We start from the raw sequence: 20,338 nt of genomic DNA, 5'->3' as shown, positions 1-20,338 counted from the left end.
TTTCAACTCTTGATCAATGGAACCATAAATCTAATGCACTCTAGAACTATAATTTCTTACTCACAAAACTCATTTTGTGTATGATGTAACAATAGAGAAATAAACTTCATCCTCAGCCATACTTATAGATTCAGAGGAAACAACTTATCATTTTGAAAATTTTCTAAGTGAATTCATCCATGCATCTAGTAACAAAAGCACATAACTCTATTAACTATGTAACATAGCCACTCAAAAAACTAATGTTGCTGATGGTTTTCTCAAGGCCCAGAATTTGTATTGTTAGAGTATTTATTTAAATGATGTGGATTAGCATTAGTCAGTTAATCAGAACATGTGATTTCATCATTCTTTCTTAGACCATGTGCAATGGAAAGAAAAAATGGTGTTGAAGGAGTGTTTCAACTGTTGAAACCATTGGAGGGAGTGTTGAAAAAATGATGTGGAGGAGTTGGGTGATGAAAAGTTTCAACTGTGTTGAATCTGACGCAGGGGCCACGCGGCGGGTTTTGTTTGGTTGCAGCAGGGCGCGTGTGATACACGCGCGGGTGAGGAGAGTGGGCGAGAGTGAAACGCAGAGAGAGAAAGAAATAAGGACACGTGTCTTCGTCTGATTGGCTCTCCGGATTCTTATCACATTAATACTTTGAACTCAATTATCTCATTGCAAATTAATTTTTTATTTTTTTACCAAAATTCGTGATTTTTTTTTCTACAAATAGAGACTTGGTTCATTTCATTTGGACACAGAAAAAAAAAATCAAATTTTTCACTATCTTAATCTATTATTATCTTTCTAATTAGTCTTTCTTTTGAAGTTTTAATCTTTTTTTAGTGAAATGGATCCCAACAATTCTTCTATACGTTATTTGTGTGTTGTTTCGTATTTTAAGTTAATTTGCATCGTATTAATTACGTAACTTGTGTGTTGTATTGCATTTTAAGTTAATTTATATCGTACTAATTACGTTATTTGTGTGATGTATTGCATTTTAAATTAAGAAAATAAAAAAATATTTAAATAAATTTTGTTAAGTGTATTATTTTAATTTAATTTTAATCGATAATTATAATTTTATTTAATCATAAAAACAAAAATTAAAATTTAAATAAGAATATGAAATAGAAAGTGGTGGGGTAGAGAAAGTGGTGGGGTAGGGTGTTGAATAGAAAAACCACTGGAGAGGGTAAAAGTTGAATGTGTGTTGAATGATTAGGTGGAAGAAAGAGAAAATGATGTGGAGTGAAAAAGTGGGTGTTGAAGGTGTTTTGGTGTTGAAACCATTGTATATAGTCTTACTTCAATGACCCCTTATCTGGGGTTTTTCCCCTTTTCTTTGGTTTTGTGCCTCCTAAAATGAGAGTGAATAGCCAAACCTAGGGTGTAGTGCAGAGTTAGACCTTTCTTGTGTGGGCAATAACGTGTGGAGGAAGGAAGTATCTCACTCGCAACGCCTTCCAAATACAGGAAAGAGGGGAAGAAGACATTTAATTTCAATAGAGTGTTTAAGAGGGTTAGTTTTGCCATCCAAAAAAGGATAGCGGCGCATATTGTTGCCCGTTTGTCTTTCATTCAAATGTAATTATCTTAAGTATATATAAAATATAAGGTATAGAGTGTTTGGTTCTTGTGTATCCCAAGATTGGTTTTTATTAGCCTTTTCAGTAAAATTGTTGATACTAAGTATGGTTTCATCATTGCTTCTACTTATGTTTTGCCTACAGAGGAAGTTTTCTCGGATACACAGCCTTTAATCCGTCCTATTCTGATGGTTACAATGTCTGCATATTTACCAATGGCCAGACAGGATCAGGAAAGACATACACTATGGTATAAGAAATTCAGACAACCTTGTTGACTCCTTATTCTTGACTTGTGAAAATTATGACTTTATTTATGCTTCTATGTAATGATGCAGTCTGGACCAGATGATCTTACTGAAAAACCATAGGCGTTAACTACCGTGCACTGAAAGATATTTTAATTCTCTCAGAGCAGAGGAAATATGTTAGTAGTTATGAAATCTTGGTTCAGATGATTGAGACTTACAATGAGTAAGTCAGAGACCTATTAGCAACAGATTGGTTCTAATCTATACTAGGTTACTACTAGCAAGTATGTCTATGTTTGAATCCTGTTGTCATAACTACAAACAACACACAAGTCAACAATCACTTGGAGACAACAAGTTAATAGAACTGTTACAATAGAAAATATTATAATATTATTTGTTGAGAAAATATCTCGATTTGGTTTGTTTATTCTTAGCCCTATAATAAAGGGATTTAGTTTAGATTTAAATTTATTCACTTGGTTATAAATACCAAGGTAGTATCATACTATTTGAGAATGTAAATAATGTAAATATTGTAATTAGGGTTATTGACATTATTATCAATAATATTTTATTGTTCCTTATTATTTTCTCCTATTCTTTCACCTAAATTCCCCAAATTTCAACATGGTATCAGAGCCATGGTATCCACCTTGAAACATAATTCTGCTGCAATTTTCCCCGAGATTTAACTCTCGATTATTCTTCATTTTACTTACCTTTTTGTTCATATATGCTTTACTTAACCTTTTTTTCATATAAACCCTAGCCGTCATTGAAATTTCTTTTTATTTTGTTACCCGTTTGTGATTCTTTAATCTTCGGGTCCCGTTACCTTTAATCCTGTTACCCGTTTGTGATTCTTTAATCCACGGGTCCCTGTTACCTTTAATCCCGTTACCTGTTTGTGATTATTTAATCCGTGGCCCCCTTTACCTTTAATCTCGTTACCCGTTTGTGATTCTTTAATCCGCGGGTCCCGTTACCTTTAACCACAGTTACCCGTTTGTGATTCTTTAATCCGCGGGCCCCCGTTTGTGATATTTCAATCCGCGGGTATTTTTACTTAATTTGATATGGATTCATCTCTTCAGCCGCTCCTCTACTGCTTCTTTGGTTGCTGCTCTTCGTTGGCTTGCTATCAATGGATTTAATTTTTTTTCAGGGTTAATTTTGTAACAAGTTTAAAGCTTAGTAAGCTTTAGCTTAAGGGGGAGTGTTAGAATAGAAAATATTATAATATTATTTGTTGAGAAAATATCTCGATTTGATTTGTTTATTCTTAGCCCTATAATAAAGGGATTTAGTTTAGATTTAAATTTATTCACTTGGTTATAAATACCAAGGTAGTATCATACTATTTGAGAATGTAAATAATGTAAATATTGTAATTAGGGTTATTGACATTATTATCAATAATATTTTATTGTTCCTTATTATTTTCTCCTATTCTTTCACCTAAATTCCCCAAATTTCAACATGGTATCAGAGCCATGGTATCCACCTTGAAACATAATTCCGCTGCAATTTTCCCCGAGATTTAACTCTCGATTATTCTTCATTTTACTTACCTTTTTGTTCATATATGCTTTACTTAACCTTTTTTTCATATAAACCCTAGCCGTCATTGAAATTTCTTTTTATTTTGTTACCCGTTTGTGATTCTTTAATCTTCGGGTCCCGTTACCTTTAATCCTGTTACCCGTTTGTGATTCTTTAATCCACGGGTCCCTGTTACCTTTAATCCCGTTACCTGTTTGTGATTATTTAATCCGCGGCCCCCTTTACCTTTAATCCCGTTACCCGTTTGTGATTCTTTAATCCGCGGGTCCCGTTACCTTTAACCACAGTTACCCGTTTGTGATTCTTTAATCCGCGGGCCCCCGTTTGTGATATTTCAATCCGCGGGTATTTTTACTTAATTCAGCCGCTCCTCTACTGCTTCTTTGGTTGCTGCTCTTCGTTGGCTTGCTATCAATGGATTTAATTTTTTTTTCAGGGTTAATTTTGTAACAAGTTTAAAGCTTAGTAAGCTTTAGCTTAAGGGGGAGTGTTAGAATAGAAAATATTATAATATTATTTGTTGAGAAAATATCTCGATTTGGTTTGTTTATTCTTAGCCCTATAATAAAGGGATTTAGTTTAGATTTAAATTTATTCACTTGGTTATAAATACCAAGGTAGTATCATACTATTTGAGAATGTAAATAATGTAAATATTGTAATTAGGGTTATTAACATTATTATCAATAATATTTTATTGTTCCTTATTATTTTCTCCTATTCTTTCACCTAAATTCCCCAAATTTCAACAAGAACTATACTTTATGGATTGACATGAAAATTCACATTGAATTCAATTAATATCCAAACACACTATGCAGGTTAAACTTAAACCCGATTGAAACAAAATTTCATGAACATGACAAAAGAGATAAAAAGTCATAAAAGACTTCTAGAAACTTTATTTCTTCAGAGACTTTTCATCATCGTCGTCATCTTGTGCATAACAAATCTTCTTTGATGCAGGTAACTGGGTCATTTCTTCAGAAACATTGTTTACCGAAGCAGCAGCAGCAGCAGAGTCAGGAATGTAGCTGCCAAAAGTAGGAATCATATTTTGTGAAAAACGCAGCATGATTTAGTTAATTTCTGAAACCAAGGGGAACAAATAAAACACATGTATACCTGGTGGTTAATTTTCTTTTCGTCTCCTCCTGCTGTTGTTCATGGGCCTGCACCTTCAATTTAAAATGGATGCAACACAATCCATAAAATTCGCGAGAAAAATGATATATAAAAATAAAACTGCGATGCAAAACCAAACACATTATAGAAGAATTATGCTTTACTTTATCATCATCATGTGGTGGCGCTTGCAAGGGAACTGGTGAAGCAATTTTGTTGTCCTTCTCAGCCAACTGCGTATACAGATTAGAAAATATCTATCATCAACAAGTTGAAAATACAAGCTTGATTTCATTGTAAGGAAAGGACAACACAGTCCTAAAGGGCATTACCTAAGGATCCATTTGCTAATTTAGTAAGAACTATCCTAATTTCAAACTGTTGGTATCCTAATTTTTTTTTTTTTTTAATAAGCTAAATTAGCCCACCCAAATTGGCACCAGAGAGAATCGAACCTGAGACCTTAAGGAGGAGCACACTCCCAGATCCCGAGCCAATACCACCAGACCAACCCAAGTGGGTTTGTTGGCATCCTAATTTGAATCCAGTTGTCACAAGTACAAACAAAAATAAGTCAACAATCACTTTTATTATGCACAAATCTGATGAGTTCATGATACAATCATCTCTTATATACAAGCTATGACTTAACACAAACTCTAACAACTAACTAACTATATCCTAACCAACTTAGTTAGTTACAAGCAATTGTTGACAGTTAGATTCTAACAGACTTGCAATGCAAGCAACTGAATTTCCCTCTATGTTTTTATCATTAACATATACTATACCTGAAGACGGTTTTTTAGTTGATTCAAGGTTTCTTGAGTAATGGAATTCTTTTTCAAATTTTGCACGATTTTTGTTAGAATTTGTTGATCAAGACGATGAACATCACAAATCTTCTTTGACGCAGGTAACTGAATAATTTCTTCCAAAACATTCTTTACTGCATCAAGTGCAGCAGCGTCGTCCTTCGCCTGGATCTTCGATTTCAAACAGACGATTATTACAAAATCTCAATCAGTCAGAAAAAAAAAAAACAAATTCAAATATAACAGCATGCATGCATACTTGTCCAGGATCTTTTATTTGGTCCAAATCATCTTCATCATCATCATCACTATATGTAAAATAAAAGGGTGGTCTTTCAATCATCTCCTCCTCATTGATATCACATTCCAGGTCTTTCCTCATCTGTTCAAAAAATCTTTTCATCCTTAGTCAGCTTGTAAAGTGAACGATCTTCATATATCATATCCAAAGGGGTTAATTTTTCCATCGTCCAAATCTCTCTTCTCTTCTCTTCTAAATTTCAATTCCACTAGGGTTTTCTTATTAAGGCTTTGTTTGGTAAAAATAAGCTATAAGCTAGCTGATAGCCGATAAACTAGCTTATAGCCGATAAGCTAGCTTATAGCCGATAAGCTAGCTTATAGCTGAAAAGCTAGCTTATAGCTAATAGCTGATGGCTGGTAGCTTATAGCTGAAAAGCTAGGAGAATAAAATTAAAGTGTTTGGCAAATTTAGCTGTTGTAAGTACAAAATGACATAAAAATACATGGTTAGTTGGTAGTTTTTGATAGCCGATAAGCTGGCTTATAGCTGATAAGCTAGCTTATAGCTGAAAAGCTAGCTTATAGCTAATAGCTGATGGCTGGTAGCTTATAGCTGAAAAGCTAGGAGAATAAAATTAAAGTGTTTGGCAAATTTAGCTGTTGTAAGTACAAAATGACATAAAAATACATGGTTAGTTGGTAGATTTTTTTTGTAAGTGTTAGTGGATAGTTATTATAATTTTTTAAAAAGTAAATAAATAAAATTAATGAGGGTAAATATGAAATAAAATGAAAAAGCTATAAGCTATAAGCTATAAGCTAGTTAGAGAAGCTCGTTACCAAATGCTTCACATTTTTTCAAACAAACTTATAAGTTAGTTCAATAAGCTATAAGCTAGCTTATTGGACTTACCAAACAGTGCCTAAATAAACTACAACAAACGATCTTATATTGCTAGACTCCAATACTTTTTTATTTTTTATTTTTTTGGTAAAGAAAGAGGACTAAAGCCCGGTAGACTCCGATATTATCAACCGAGTTAGAGAAATACATATTACTATTATTATTAACTAGGGATAAACCCGTGCGTTGCACGGGTTTGATTAAAATATAAAATTAAAATATTTTTATAAATAAAAAATAATAATTGCGATAACTATAATCACATATAGTTAAATAATAGATATTATTTTAAAATATGATTATATTTAATATTAGTATATGAGTAAAAAAAAAAGTTGTTTAGAAATATTAGATTTTTTATTAATTTATATCGTAGTTTGTTTACATTTTAATGTAATAGATCTCTTATAATATTTCATAAGTTTGAAAGGATGTATCATTTTTTATTTTATTAGTGTAATAATATAAGATTTTAGTTTTCTTTATATGAGTTGCAATTTTATAGTCAAATGTCACTTTGTTTTTTATTTTTGATGTATCCCTTATTTTATTATTTTCAATAAGAGTTGGAGGCATACCTAATTATACTTGTAGACATTATTGCTCATGAGAAATGTTAAAAAAAGTTTTGATTATAGAATATGATTCATATATGGTGGCTTTGACTATTTGTTCCACGTGTTCTCATTTTTTGAAAATTATGTATCAAATAGCATATTTTGCTTACTGCGTTCTATGCAATTTAAGGTTCCAAATAGCTTATCTACTTACTCATCTCTCGTTTTCTTGGAGTTTATTCTCACTTATTCACTTGGTGAAATTTTATTCCAACTTTATTAGTCCCAATTTTTTAGTCTATTGTTTGGTTCACTTTTTTTTTTTGCTTGGTCCTTTTGTTTTTGGTTTGTTTTTCTTTTTCTTGGTGAGGTTTGTGTCTCTTCAAAATTATTGTTAGTTTTTGTCCCTCTTATTTAATATTTTCTTGAACATTTATTTTCTTATTATATTATATAAACTTGAATATTTATTGTTGTCAATATATAAGTTTGGACGAAGATTTTATATATTTGAATTTTGGTTAAGGTAAAGAAAGTCTTATAGATGAATTTAAGATTTAACATGTGTCATCTTCTTATTTGCTTAAAAAAATGTCATCTTATTCTTATAAATATTCCACTATTTTATTTTCAGCCGTAACGTAAACATTCTTTTAGAATATGTACTTAATTTATCCAAAAAGTTATATTATTATCTAAATTAAATTAATAATTTTTGAATTATTGGTGAATTTTAGTTGTGTGTAAATATGTTTAAATATATGTGTGATTATATTTTCTAAATATATGTAAATATATTTTAACATCTACGGTTTTAATAATTTCTAAAATTTATTTTGACAAATGAGCATCAACAATTTTTATTTAATAATTTTTGTCTTTTTTTAATTTAATTTAGAAAGTTTTTAGTACAATTCTAAGTGGGAGGAAAAAGTATTTAGCACAATTTCTAAACTAACATGTTTTTAGCACAATTCTTTTCATCGATTCATTTTATGGTTGTAAGAATAAGATGGCATGCGTAGATTAAAATAGGACCGTCCATTAAAATTCATATATACTCATATTGAACCATCCAGATTTAGGCAAGTGTTAGACGATAAGTGCATGAAGATTATATATTTGGACAACCTCTAAGTCAATTTGAATCAATATAACTTCTTGCATGTATTACAATTATAAGAACCGCAAGACTTGAGTGTCAACTACAAAAAAAAAAAAAAAAACTTATTTTAATTTCTACTTTGTTTTTGTTTCTATATTTCTCTTGATCGAGATCAAGTAGATCACATACACATTGTAGACAATATAGTATTTAAAAATGAGACACATATTTATATTTCTAAATTATTTGGATTGTCCTCTTTTAATTGAATTCATCCAACATCAATATACCCTCGATCTATATAAATTTTAAGGCACTTCAAAATCAATAAATAGAAGTCTCTTTTATCCTCTTCAACTTATTCACATGAAAATAATTAATTATATTTCCATTAATCAACAATTTTTTATACAAATCTTTTACCTTATATAAAATAATAAATGAAAAAGAAAATAAGAAACAAATAAGCTAAAACATTAGACTAATAAAATAATAAATGAAAAAGAAAAGTTGTCTAATTACAAACATTATATCAATAAAAAAAAATGATGGTTTACAAACTGCCATTAGAGTTAAATACACATCCTTACATGAGGTGTCATTTCATAGGCTTTATAAGGAGCAAAAATGCAACGTAAGCAAAAATATAAGTATGTTTTATCCTGTTCTCCTCCTTCACATGAAAAAATAGTCATATTCATATTAATCGATTCAACTCAAAGTTTAATTAATCATCGAACAAAACACCGGTTGATATTTAAAAAAATATCCAACCTAAAAAAGAAATAAAAAAATGATTAGAGATGTTCTAAACTCAGAGTAATAGGAAAATTTCAATTTACAAACATATTAATAGGCAACTATCACATATATGTATATCAATTTCTTAATCAATCACATGTAGAAATACCTGATATTCTAAGAGGTTAGATACCATCACATACCAAGGACAAAAACCAATATACTTATGATGTAACTATATATATGCACACAATAGCTTTTAAATCAATTCAAGACACTATAATGTGTAACTTTAAGATATGGAAGGTGAAGATGCATAACTTTTTCTCATGGAGATGTTAGACAAAGAAACCATAGAGTTTTTGCCATGAGATAGATAAATTAAAATTTTGTTAAAACATAGAAGGTAGACTTCCTGGTATGGTGGTGGTGATAATTAGCTTTTGGGTTAACTTTATATAGAGCTTGTGTTTGATAATTAGCTAAATTTACATATTCAATATTAGTGTCTCCAAGAATTCTTTGTTTTCAATTGCATTAATAGGAAATTGTAACATACAATATATATTTTAATAAGATATTGCAATGCAATTAAAACAATAACATGATGCATCATTCCACCTTTCATTACTTGCAATTCATTTTTGTCTCAATTCAACAACAATAAATTGTGTTAGTTTTTTTTAATATATTATTATTGTTTATTATTTATTATTAGAGTAACTCTATTATATGAAATATGAAAATGTTTTAATAAAGATTGTAGACTTTTCTTATAGAGTGTCACATCATCACAATAACTTATATGTCTAAGTAGAATCATAAAATTAGAAGTATGATCCCTTTTAATTCATTAGGCTAAGTAGAAGTATGATCCCTTTGGTTTCAAGCAATCCCTTCTAAACAATATAAGTAATGAAGAATGATCCCTTTTTAATTCATTTAGTATTGAAAGAATATATTTCAAGCAAGAGAGACACACGTTTTTTTTTTTTATTAAATTCAGTTCTTTAAGGGATTGATCAAAGAGGTTTGGAATATCAAAGTGAGTCACTTGCTTGAAATATAATGTTCCTTTTTTTATTAGTATTGAAAGAATTCCAATAGTCATGAATATTTTGTGGTTATATAAATCTTATATATTAGTTGGTCCATTTTAATTTAATAATTTTTCATTTTAGTTAGTTGGTCCCTTGTAAGAAGTTATATAGTGATAATTTGATATATTGATAATTAAAATAAAAATGATTTAATTAAAGGAGATGATGAAAAGGTTATATAGTGATAATTTGATATATTGATAATTAAAATTAAAATGATTTAATTAAAGATAATTAAAATTAAAATGATTTAATTAAAGGAAATGATGAAAATGTTTTTTAATAGAGATTGTAAACTTTTCTTATAGAGTGCCACATCATCAAAATACTTGCTTGTGAGCAACTCAACATTCCTTTTACTAGTAAAAGATTTTTTTTTTAACAGCAAATATATTATTATTAATAAATACATACATATTATAATTAATTTATTATATTATATATTTATAATCAAATTAATTTTTTTAGAATTTCTTTGCCTTCGAATCAACTCTATTATTTGTTAAAAAAAATCAACTCTATTATTATTTATTATATGCCAATTTTTTTTTCAAACAAATATTTTTTTGGTAGAAGCAAATATCTTTTTCAAATTATTTTTTTGGTCAAAGATCTTTTTTAACTTTTTTTAATTTTAAGTTTATAACTGTGATTCTTTTTGACAATTATAAAATTGAGGGATATATATATATATATTCGGAATCTTTTTTTTCTTTAACAAAAATTCGAAATCTTTTCCCATAAAAAAAATCAAAATCTTTTATTCTCTTCTTTCTGATTTCTGATTATTCGTATCTGAAAGATTCAGCTATAAATATAGAAGAAGGTTTTTGTTTAACTAGGGTTACCAATTTTCTCTTTTCTTTTTCCTGACAACAACAAAGTGTTACCTTAACGGTTGATTGATTGTTCTTCACGTTTCAAGGTTATTGCTTTCTCTCTCTAATTCGTTATTCAACAATTCTCTTTGCTACCAACAACACACAATGGAGCTTGGATCAGTGGTTGAAGCAGTTTCTGCTGATGTTGGTACTGGTGGCGCCGCTCCTCTCTACAACATTGAAAGCTTTGAAAGCCTATGCATGCATTGTGGTCAAAACGTATTCTCTCTGTTTTTTCTCTGTGTATTTTTATTGATTCCAAAAAATATTATCATCCTTTTTCATGATTAAAGCACTAAATTTGTCTAAGACTATGAATATTTCAAAATCTTATCTGACTCTGTCAAATTTTATTCATATCGTTCCGATGTTAGAGACGAAATTGATAGTAAGTGGGTGAATAATATAGGACTAATTGAAGGTAACTGGTTAAATTTAGAGACTGAATTGATCCTAAGGGGTTAAATATAGCGATGAAATTGACAATTTATATGTACATCTTTGATAGAAGGACTGATATGAGTAACATTTGAGAGAGTCAAGGATGTTTTTGAAATATTTGTCTTTTTTTTTTTTGGGTTAACTATGAATCACGGACACTCCTCAGATTAGGCTTGTCCCGGTGCCAGACACGCGCCAGTGTGTCTGACACTAACACAACACTTATGATTACTTTGAATTATGTCATTATCAGGGGTGTCCGGTGTCCGTGTTTGTGTCAATGCTTCATAGGTGTTAAGTGTTAACCCTCCGGTTTCTAGGGAAAGGGCCCTAGGAATCTGGAGATTGGCCGCGAGTTAAGTAAAACTCATTTGAGAGTGTCCTACAAATTTAGGAATGGATGTATTTAATGGTTTACCCCTTTTTGTTCATTATGATTAATTGTCATCTCACTGAAAAATTCTCCTGTCTCTTTCAGGGCACTACAAATTCCTTCATCACTCTCATTCCTCACTTCAAAAAGGTATATCTCTTATGATAATTCCTAAATATTTGAAAATTTCATTGTTTATTTTAATCTTCATCTCATTCTTCTGATGTTAAATACCTTAATTCAATGAATTAGCATTATCAAATCAGATATTGTTAATGTCACTTTTCCTATTTCTATATATCCATTAATTGGTTGTGCCTTTTATGCAGATTTGGTTGTCTGCTTTCGATTGTCCTCACTGTGGTGACAAGTAAGTTGTGTCTAATATATTAAGAGCGCGTTTGTTAGTTGTTACCGTTTCTTTTTTAAAAAAAATTCTAACAAATGAGCCATAAATTGTGTGTTTTCATTGTAATTGCTGCCATTTGATGTTCCTTAGAGACCTAATATTTCCTTCGTTGTCTTTGTTTATCACTTAATTAGGAACAATGAAGTAATGTTTGTTGGCGATATTCCACCGCATTGTTGCTGCTACACCCTGAAGATCTCATCCGGCAATTCAGAGGTTGTATAGATTCTAGTTGTCTTATTACGCTTTCAAGTGATCCACTTCCGCTTATTGTTTTTAGGATTTATATTGTCACGCTGACATTAGATTCTATGTTTCGTATTTTGTTTCACAACAGTTCTTTAGCTGTGTATTGTTACCAATTTGTTTGTAAGAGTGTTTTATTGATGATTGATACTTTTTAATGAACGCAGATGCTCAATAGGCAAGTGGTAAAATCAGAACATGCTACCATTAAGGTACACAAATTGGTCTTGTTTAGTTGTCTATACTTTTGGTTGAACTTATATGCAATTACCCTTTTCTACAAGTTATTGAAAAATCCTCTGGTTGGTAAAATAAGAAATAGGAGAGACACTTTTGAAAAGGCCTTGCTAAGTTGATATAATGGGATTTACTGAAATATTGGTTTTCCATAGTATGTTATGATTAATGGTACGGTGTGGTTCCTTTCTATTTTTCATGCTGCCAATGCCAAGTGCACCGCATTTTCAGTTATTAGTTGTCATTAACAAGATACTGATTGCTATAGGTTTATTTAACTTATCCTTTATGGGATTGGCCTATCTTTTTTGTACTTGTGTTCTATGCTTTGTACTAGTCATTAGTTATAAATTTAAGTATAGATTAAGTATAGAAGTAAAGAGATTAACAATGGTTGAGTTAGTCATTTATATGGCCAAATTTCTCTAACTAGATTTATTTTAGTTGTTTATATCCTCGGAACTTTAATTGTGGGCATGATTTTGCAGATACCAGAATTGGATTTTGAGATTCAATCAGAGGCTCGATGTGGTAGTCTATCAACGGTACCTCTCTCTAATATCTATTTCAATTCAATTGTTATTTTTCCCACCTACCATGGACAATGTCCGGATTTTTCTTGTTTGTCATTTCATTTGCCAATGAATACCTCTACACTTCCCTTCTTTTGTTATTCATATTCAACAATTGCGTAGTTGATTTTGGCTTAAGCTTTCTTGTACAAAATCATTGTGTGAATAATTAGCCTTCAATAGACCTGGTTAGGACTGAATATGTTAATGTTCGTTTTTATTTGGTCAAAACAATAGCTCAAGGAAAAGAAAAGGATACACATATTATCCCTCTATTCTATAATTTTCTGTTAGTATTAATCAGAGGCAAGAATCTTGAGTAGGTTTCTGAAGCTATAGATTTGAGTTAATCATACCATAACTTAGGTTGCTTCCTTTTGTTACTTATAAACTTTGTAGCAAGGATACTCTAACTTAGTATTTGGTGAATAATCAGGTTTAAGTTATGATTATTTAAACAATTTTTCATATGATTTGACTGTATTGCTTCTGGTGTGATTGTAGGTAGAAGGGATACTGATGCGAGCTGCTGATGACCTTCAAGCCCTTCAAGAGGAACGCAAAGTACTATATTTTTTTAACCTATATTATTTTATTGACTACTATTTGTTTCTAACCTATATTATTGTTTTGTATAAATTCCTATTTTACTAATTGTGTTATGTTTTTTACATTCTAGAAAGTAGCTCCAGAGACAGCTGAAGCAATCGACCAGTTCTTGGTAAAATTGCGAGCCTGTGCAGCAGGAGAATCATCATTTACATTTATTCTTGACGATCCTGCTGGAAATAGCTTCATTGAAAACCCGTAAGAGTTATTTCTTGTGATTTTTTTTTTTGTTCCGTGGGTGAAAGTAACTTGTTAGAGAAGAGCAGATTACAAAATAAGAGGGTAGTATGATATTATGTTAAAAGTAAACAACAAACAAGATTTCCCTAGCATCTGATTTAATAATTGTTGAACCTTTTATCTGCTATCAGTTTATCTAAATGTAGGGTATAACTTTGTGAATAGGTTTGCGCCATCATCCGATCCATCACTAACAATCAATTTTTACGATCGAACTCCTGAGAAACAAGCATTATTGGGATATCAAGCAAGGGAAGAACCACACGGGTCAGTAGGGGCAACAGCAGGTCACAGAGCTATTGCACAGAGTAACAGCGCAGAAATTGCAGAAGCCTTATTTCGATATACTGCACCAGAAGAGGTATGTAATGTTATGCTGAACTGTATGGTACTGACTACTGCGGGGAACTTTTTAACATTCAGTGTCGTACTGGTTCTTATTATTCTTTTCTTGGCAGGTGTATGCTTTCCCGGTAACTTGTGGTTGTGGTAGTGGATGTGAAACTCGAATGTTTCCAATTGGTATCCTTTTTACCTTATCTCATATTGCCTTTTTGGTTTATGCTTTAGCAGTGTCTTACATTTGTTTATAAGGTTTATCCTTCTCTTTTTAGCATTAATGGAAATCATAGTTTAAAATGATTGGCTTGAAGGGTTCATATTTTGTATATAGAGAGTACACAACTTTGTAAAAAAAAAACAAAATAACTTGTTTACTTTATTGCTTTGCCTCCATCTTTCAGTTGAAATTTGAAACTTTAGGCACCCCTTTGGTATGTAGAGATTATTTTTCTTATAACAATGTGTCCAGTAAAAAAATCCTGAAACAAATTTTGTTTTATAATTCAGCAAACATACTATATATTGAAGCTACTCATGATTAGACAAAGAATGTAGATAACATTCATTTATGTTCCTTGTCAATAAAGCCTGACTCTTCTATATTTTGCAACTTTTCAATGCTATATTATTATTATTTTAAAAGAATCTGCATGAGAAATGTGTCTTATGAGTTAATCTATACAAGTTTTTTTGCTTAATGATGTATAGATATTCCGTACTTCCAAGAAGCAATTGTTATGGCATCCACTTGCGATGCTTGTGGTTACCGCAGCTCTGAGGTATATGCTGATTTCATGAGTGTAACTCTAACTCTTTGTTTCAAGACTGTGATAATTATTGTTCTTCATCATGCAGTTGAAAGCCGGTGGAGAAGTTTCAAAAAAAGGAAAAAGCATTACTCTTTCTGTGCAAAACGTTAACGACCTAAGCCGTGATGTAATAAAGGTTTGTAATCTCTATCATGATTTTGACAAATCTCAACACATGCAGTCTATTAATTAATTTTATTTATATTGAATGGTTAAGTATCGGATTTTGTTACAACTAAGACAAGGCTTGTTAGTTGTTAAAAGAAGGGATTGACTCTATCGCAAGTTTTGGACTACTTTAAGCATTACAACCGTGGACTCTTCCAACGTATCACTCAAATTATAATATTGTCATCTGACTCTGTTGTTTAAATTAGTTTGTCATTACATTTTGCAGTTATTAGAAGCCAGAAATTGTTGTTTAGAAATCGCGTCAAATAATTCTATCCGTATATCGGTATATGTTGTTTGCAATGATACACTGAGGGTAATAGTTATAAATTATAACCATACTTATATCCAGTGAAGATGAACCTGTAAAAGGATGTGGTGCTATTGTACATTAATTCTTTATTCTTTTTGTTTCCGGATCTGTTGTTCATTTTTTGTTCGTCTTACCCTCTAAACATGATTTATATGTGGTTCAATACCTATAAAATATGTTTTATATCTTTCTATATACTTCTAATATTATTTTTTTCAAAGCATCGACTGAGTAGTTTTTTTGGTTTCACTAGTCTGATACTGCAAGTGTAAAAATTCCTGAACTTGACTTCGAGCTGGCAAGTTGCAGTCGCACTATCGGAGGAGTTGTTACAACTGTTGAAGGTTTAATTACAAAAATTAGTGAAAGTAAGTATGCCCTCTCTATCTCTATCTCTTCACACACACACATTAATATCTAAGTAATTTGTCATTTTATCCTACAGACAGTTTAATATGAAGTACTAACCTTTTGTGGAATAAAAACTTGAAACCCTTAATAGAAAAAAATGACACAGTATTTAATATTTGGTACAAGAATGGACAAAATTGAACCTAGAATAATGTCACAATCATAACTCTTCAATAATCAATAAAACAATAATAATTCATATCAGTGCTACTTCTATAAAAGAGATTTTCACATAGGATAGAGAAATAGTAGTATCCATACACTTTTTGTGCTTCACAGTTCACATGAATAGAGTAATCATTTCTCTTAATTTTTATTTTGAAGTATCATCCACCTGAAATATCATTATATCTTTTGATAAAATCTACACATGTATAGGCCTTGAGAGGATCCATGGGTTTACTTTCGGAGATAGTCTTGAGGAACATAGTCGAAGCAAGTGGTTGGACTTTGAGGACAGACTAAACAAGGTACTGCATGACTGTACAACATACTTAATTATAGTTAATTGGCTTATATTTCTTCTCTTGTCTGTATCTCTGGGAAAAGTTGTAGTTGCACAAGTATAGTTCATTGTTTAGATTTACTCGATTATCATCATCTGCCCATATTTATTATTTATCATTCGTGAATTTCATCTTTCACAACTAGCTTGTCTTGAATTTTTTTTTAGGTGGAAATTTAACCTCTCTTATCAGTTAACTTGATGTTTCATATTATTATATCTTGGAGTTGAAATTCACTCATTACCGTAACAAACTTTGTCAAGTTTTGCAACAAAAATCCAAAAGATATTTGACTGCCATGTATTGAGTTTCTCGCAACCAAAGTATTTAAATTTGTTTGATATGATTTGTTTCTGTACAATATATATGTTACTTAACTTTTTAATTGTTATGGTATGCTATATATATTTGATCTTAGCCCCTCGCGTTAAAATTTTGGGTTCGCCCTTTGTTTAAACCTAAGCTGTATGGCCTCTAACACCGTATCGTTTATCTGCCTCTTTTCATTTTGTGCAGATTCTTAGCTTGGAAACACCTTGGACTTTAATTCTTGATGATGCATTAGCATGCTCTTTTATAGCACCTGCAACTGATAATCTGGAAGACGACAAACAGTTAACTTGTAAGTTTTTCTTCTACACTCCTAGACTACAAGTTTTACTTGATGCAATTAGTGTTCTCCATGGTAGAAATTGAAATTGTTTTCTGGTAGTATCTATACTTGGCTGCATAGTATCTAATATATTCATGTTTTATGGTTTTCTGTTGTCTCAATTTTATCACATGGTATCTCCAGATGAGGAATATGAGAGGACATGGGAGCAAGAGGAAGAATTAGGACTGCATCAGATGGACACCACTTCTGCCGATGCTGCTTATGAATCATAATAACATACGAGTAACCTCAAGGCGAAATTCAGTATGCTTCAAGTACCTGTTTTTCAAAATTGTTAGTACTGTGGTTTATATAAAAAATTCTACGATTAAAGCTTACGTATGAAATGTTAGTTTTCGTTGGTGAATCATAATCATTTTATATTTGGTTTATATGCAAATATTTTGGTTTTTCGTCCTTGTGAAAAAAAAACAATTGTTTATGAATCCTGCAAAATCAAGACGCTCGTGATTTGGTACTGACAGTCAATATCCGTTACATTAATCTGAGAGTTTCTTAAATTTTACCATGCTTGAAATTGTTTTGTCCTTGTATCTAGCACACACACACTAGGGTATTCTGCTTCATCAAATCAAGCTTTAGTTATTGAGATTATAGCTTTCTATATGTTTTTTCAAGGAGTATTTTAAAGTAATAAATAAATAAAATATCTGTAGAACATTCCAATATAGATGAGTTTTTTCTTTCTTTCAATTCAAATAAATATAAGAATCAAATAGTGAATCACAACTTTCACTTTTGGTAGAAGTATGCAAGTTGTTTTTCAAACCATGAATTATTGGAAGTGTATTCAACAATTATGTTTACTGGTGATGTAATTAAGAAAATTTAAAAAATAAAGTGAAATGAAATATTATAAGAATTCAGGACTTAATGTAGAAATGAAATGTAAGTGCATGGCAAAAGTTAATATGCATAAGCCTTTTCTTATGTATGGTGCATAAGTCATTCACAGCCATCAGATAATTTTACACATGTAATAATCATAACTGAAGAACTTTCTATTTTTGCTTGCTCAATTTCGACCACATTTTACATGCGATTCGATCACCGATTTCGAAAACTAATACCGGAAACATTCATAAAATCGAACGACGATCAAAACGGTATAAAGAACGTCGAGTTTCGTTGATTATTGAGGGAGAACGAACCGGGTTGTCGTGACCCGTTTCTGCAGAAAATGGGTGAGGAAGATGATGAACAGTGACGCGCGTCCACGCCCACTCTCACTGGCGGCGCGTGGGGGCGCGTGCGGTGCCAAGGAGACTCCAATTTTTTTTATTATTTTTACATAAAAATAGTAAATAATTTTCTGAGAATTTTGGGACCAGTTTGGTATTTTTCTGAGACCTGGAACTATTTTTAGTTAATTAAATGAGGTAAATATGATTTTATAAATATAAGATATTAATAAAATTTTTCCAAAATTTTATTTAGGGTATTTTGAATTATTTGGAACGGTTGGGGATACCTCACTCTCTTCGGTTTTATATCGTCTTAAAAATTTAAATTTATTTCACAATTTTTATTAAGGGTTAAATATGTTTTTGGAGAACAGCTCTTTGAAACCATTCCGCAGCAAAAATGGTTTCATACCGTTATACACTGAAATCATTAGTCTAGTTAAATGGTTTCATGGCGTTATACACCGAAACCATTATTATAGTTAAATGGTTTTATATGAGCATTAGTGTCAAGATGTTATACACTGAAACAATTAGTCTTGTCAATTGGTTTCAAGATGTTATACACTGAAACCATTTGTCTAGTTAAATGGTTTGATACTGTTATACACTGAAACCATTATTATAGTTAAATGGTTTTATATGAGCATTAGTGCCAAGATGTTATACATTGAAACCATTAGTCCTTTTAATTGGTTTCAAGATGTTATACACTGAAACCATTTGTCTAGTTAAATGGTTTCATACTTTTATACACTGAAACCATTAGTCTTGTTATTTGGTTTCAAGATGTTATTCACTGAAACCATTAGTCTAGTTAAATGGTTTCATAGCGTTATACACTGAAACCATTATTTTAGTTAAATGGTTTCATATGGGCATTAGTGCCAAGATGTTATACACTGAAACCATTGTTATTAAGTAAAACATCACATAACCATTTTACAAAATCATGCTACATAAAACAAAAAATCATATAAAGCAATTAGGGTTAGTTTAGTTGAAAAAAATTTGGATAGTATGCATTAGATATTGGATTCGATCATTTTTTTATTGTAAAGAAAAATTGATATATATATATATATATATATATATATATATATATATATATATATATATATATATATATATATATATATATATATATATATATATATATATATATATATATATGTAATTAATGTATGAAATTTTATTTATATTGTGATTATGATTGATAAAACTTAAAATTAAATTGTATGTTTGTCAAGTATGCTTTATATATACATGAACCATTCGTTATTATGTTGGGCTTCGAGGGGGTGTATGACGAAAATTAATTAAAAATGGATTTTTATAATATATACTTCAAAGGAACAAAAATTATTATTTAATTGGAAACGGGGGGCGCGCTAGAAATTTGGGGGAGGGGTGCGCTAGAAGTTTGGAGGAGGGAAAAAAATTGGGGGCGCGCTAGAAATCTAGGGGAGGAAAAAAAAATTGGGGGGTCACAAGAAATTTAGGAGAAAAAGGAAAAAAAAACTGGGGGGTGCGCTAAGCAAAAGGGGGGCGCGCAAGTAATGGGATAGTATATGTGGGGCGCGCGAGTAATGGATTGCCTAATTTTGGGCTTGGGCTGACATTTGGTTGACTTTTGGTGTAGGAAGCAAATATGGTGGGTGTAGGAAGTAAGTTTATGCATGGTGAATAAGTTTAGGCTTATGCACCATAACCACACCCGTTTGTATCGTGGTGGGTTTGTTATAATTATAGTGAGCTGCCGTAATTTTGTAAATATTACGAGATGAAATGGATACTGGCCGTGGAACACGAGTCAGGTGAATCCCATGAAATTAGACGGTTAGGAAGCCAGTTTGATCAAGGTTGGTTAGAGGTCCTAAAATCTAGGATGGAATAATGCTGAAACGCACCGTTTCACTTAAATAATAAC

The 20,338-nt window shown here is 31.0% G+C and overlaps 1 protein-coding gene across 1 annotated transcript; it reads left to right on the top strand.

Moving 5' to 3' along the window:
- The first annotated feature begins 10,657 nt into the window (after window positions 1–10,657).
- On the top strand, window positions 10,658–17,729 carry LOC123885806 (zinc finger protein ZPR1-like). The gene is made up of 16 exons (XM_045935137.1): window positions 10,658–11,088; window positions 11,789–11,833; window positions 12,013–12,053; window positions 12,227–12,308; window positions 12,506–12,550; window positions 13,064–13,120; window positions 13,652–13,711; window positions 13,827–13,954; window positions 14,162–14,357; window positions 14,455–14,518; window positions 15,047–15,117; window positions 15,194–15,283; window positions 15,885–15,999; window positions 16,421–16,512; window positions 17,065–17,170; window positions 17,345–17,729. The coding sequence occupies exons 1-16, from the start codon at window positions 10,975–10,977 to the stop codon at window positions 17,434–17,436; spliced, it is 1,398 nt and encodes a 465-aa protein (XP_045791093.1). The 5' UTR covers window positions 10,658–10,974; the 3' UTR covers window positions 17,437–17,729.
- Window positions 17,730–20,338: the final 2,609 nt, after the last annotated feature.

The sequence above is a fragment of the Trifolium pratense genome, linkage group LG5 (assembly GCF_020283565.1).
Source record: "Trifolium pratense cultivar HEN17-A07 linkage group LG5, ARS_RC_1.1, whole genome shotgun sequence".
Lineage (NCBI taxonomy): Eukaryota > Viridiplantae > Streptophyta > Magnoliopsida > Fabales > Fabaceae > Trifolium > Trifolium pratense.
The sequence above is the reverse complement of the archived record's forward strand: the minus strand, read 5'-3'. Positions and strand labels throughout refer to the sequence as shown.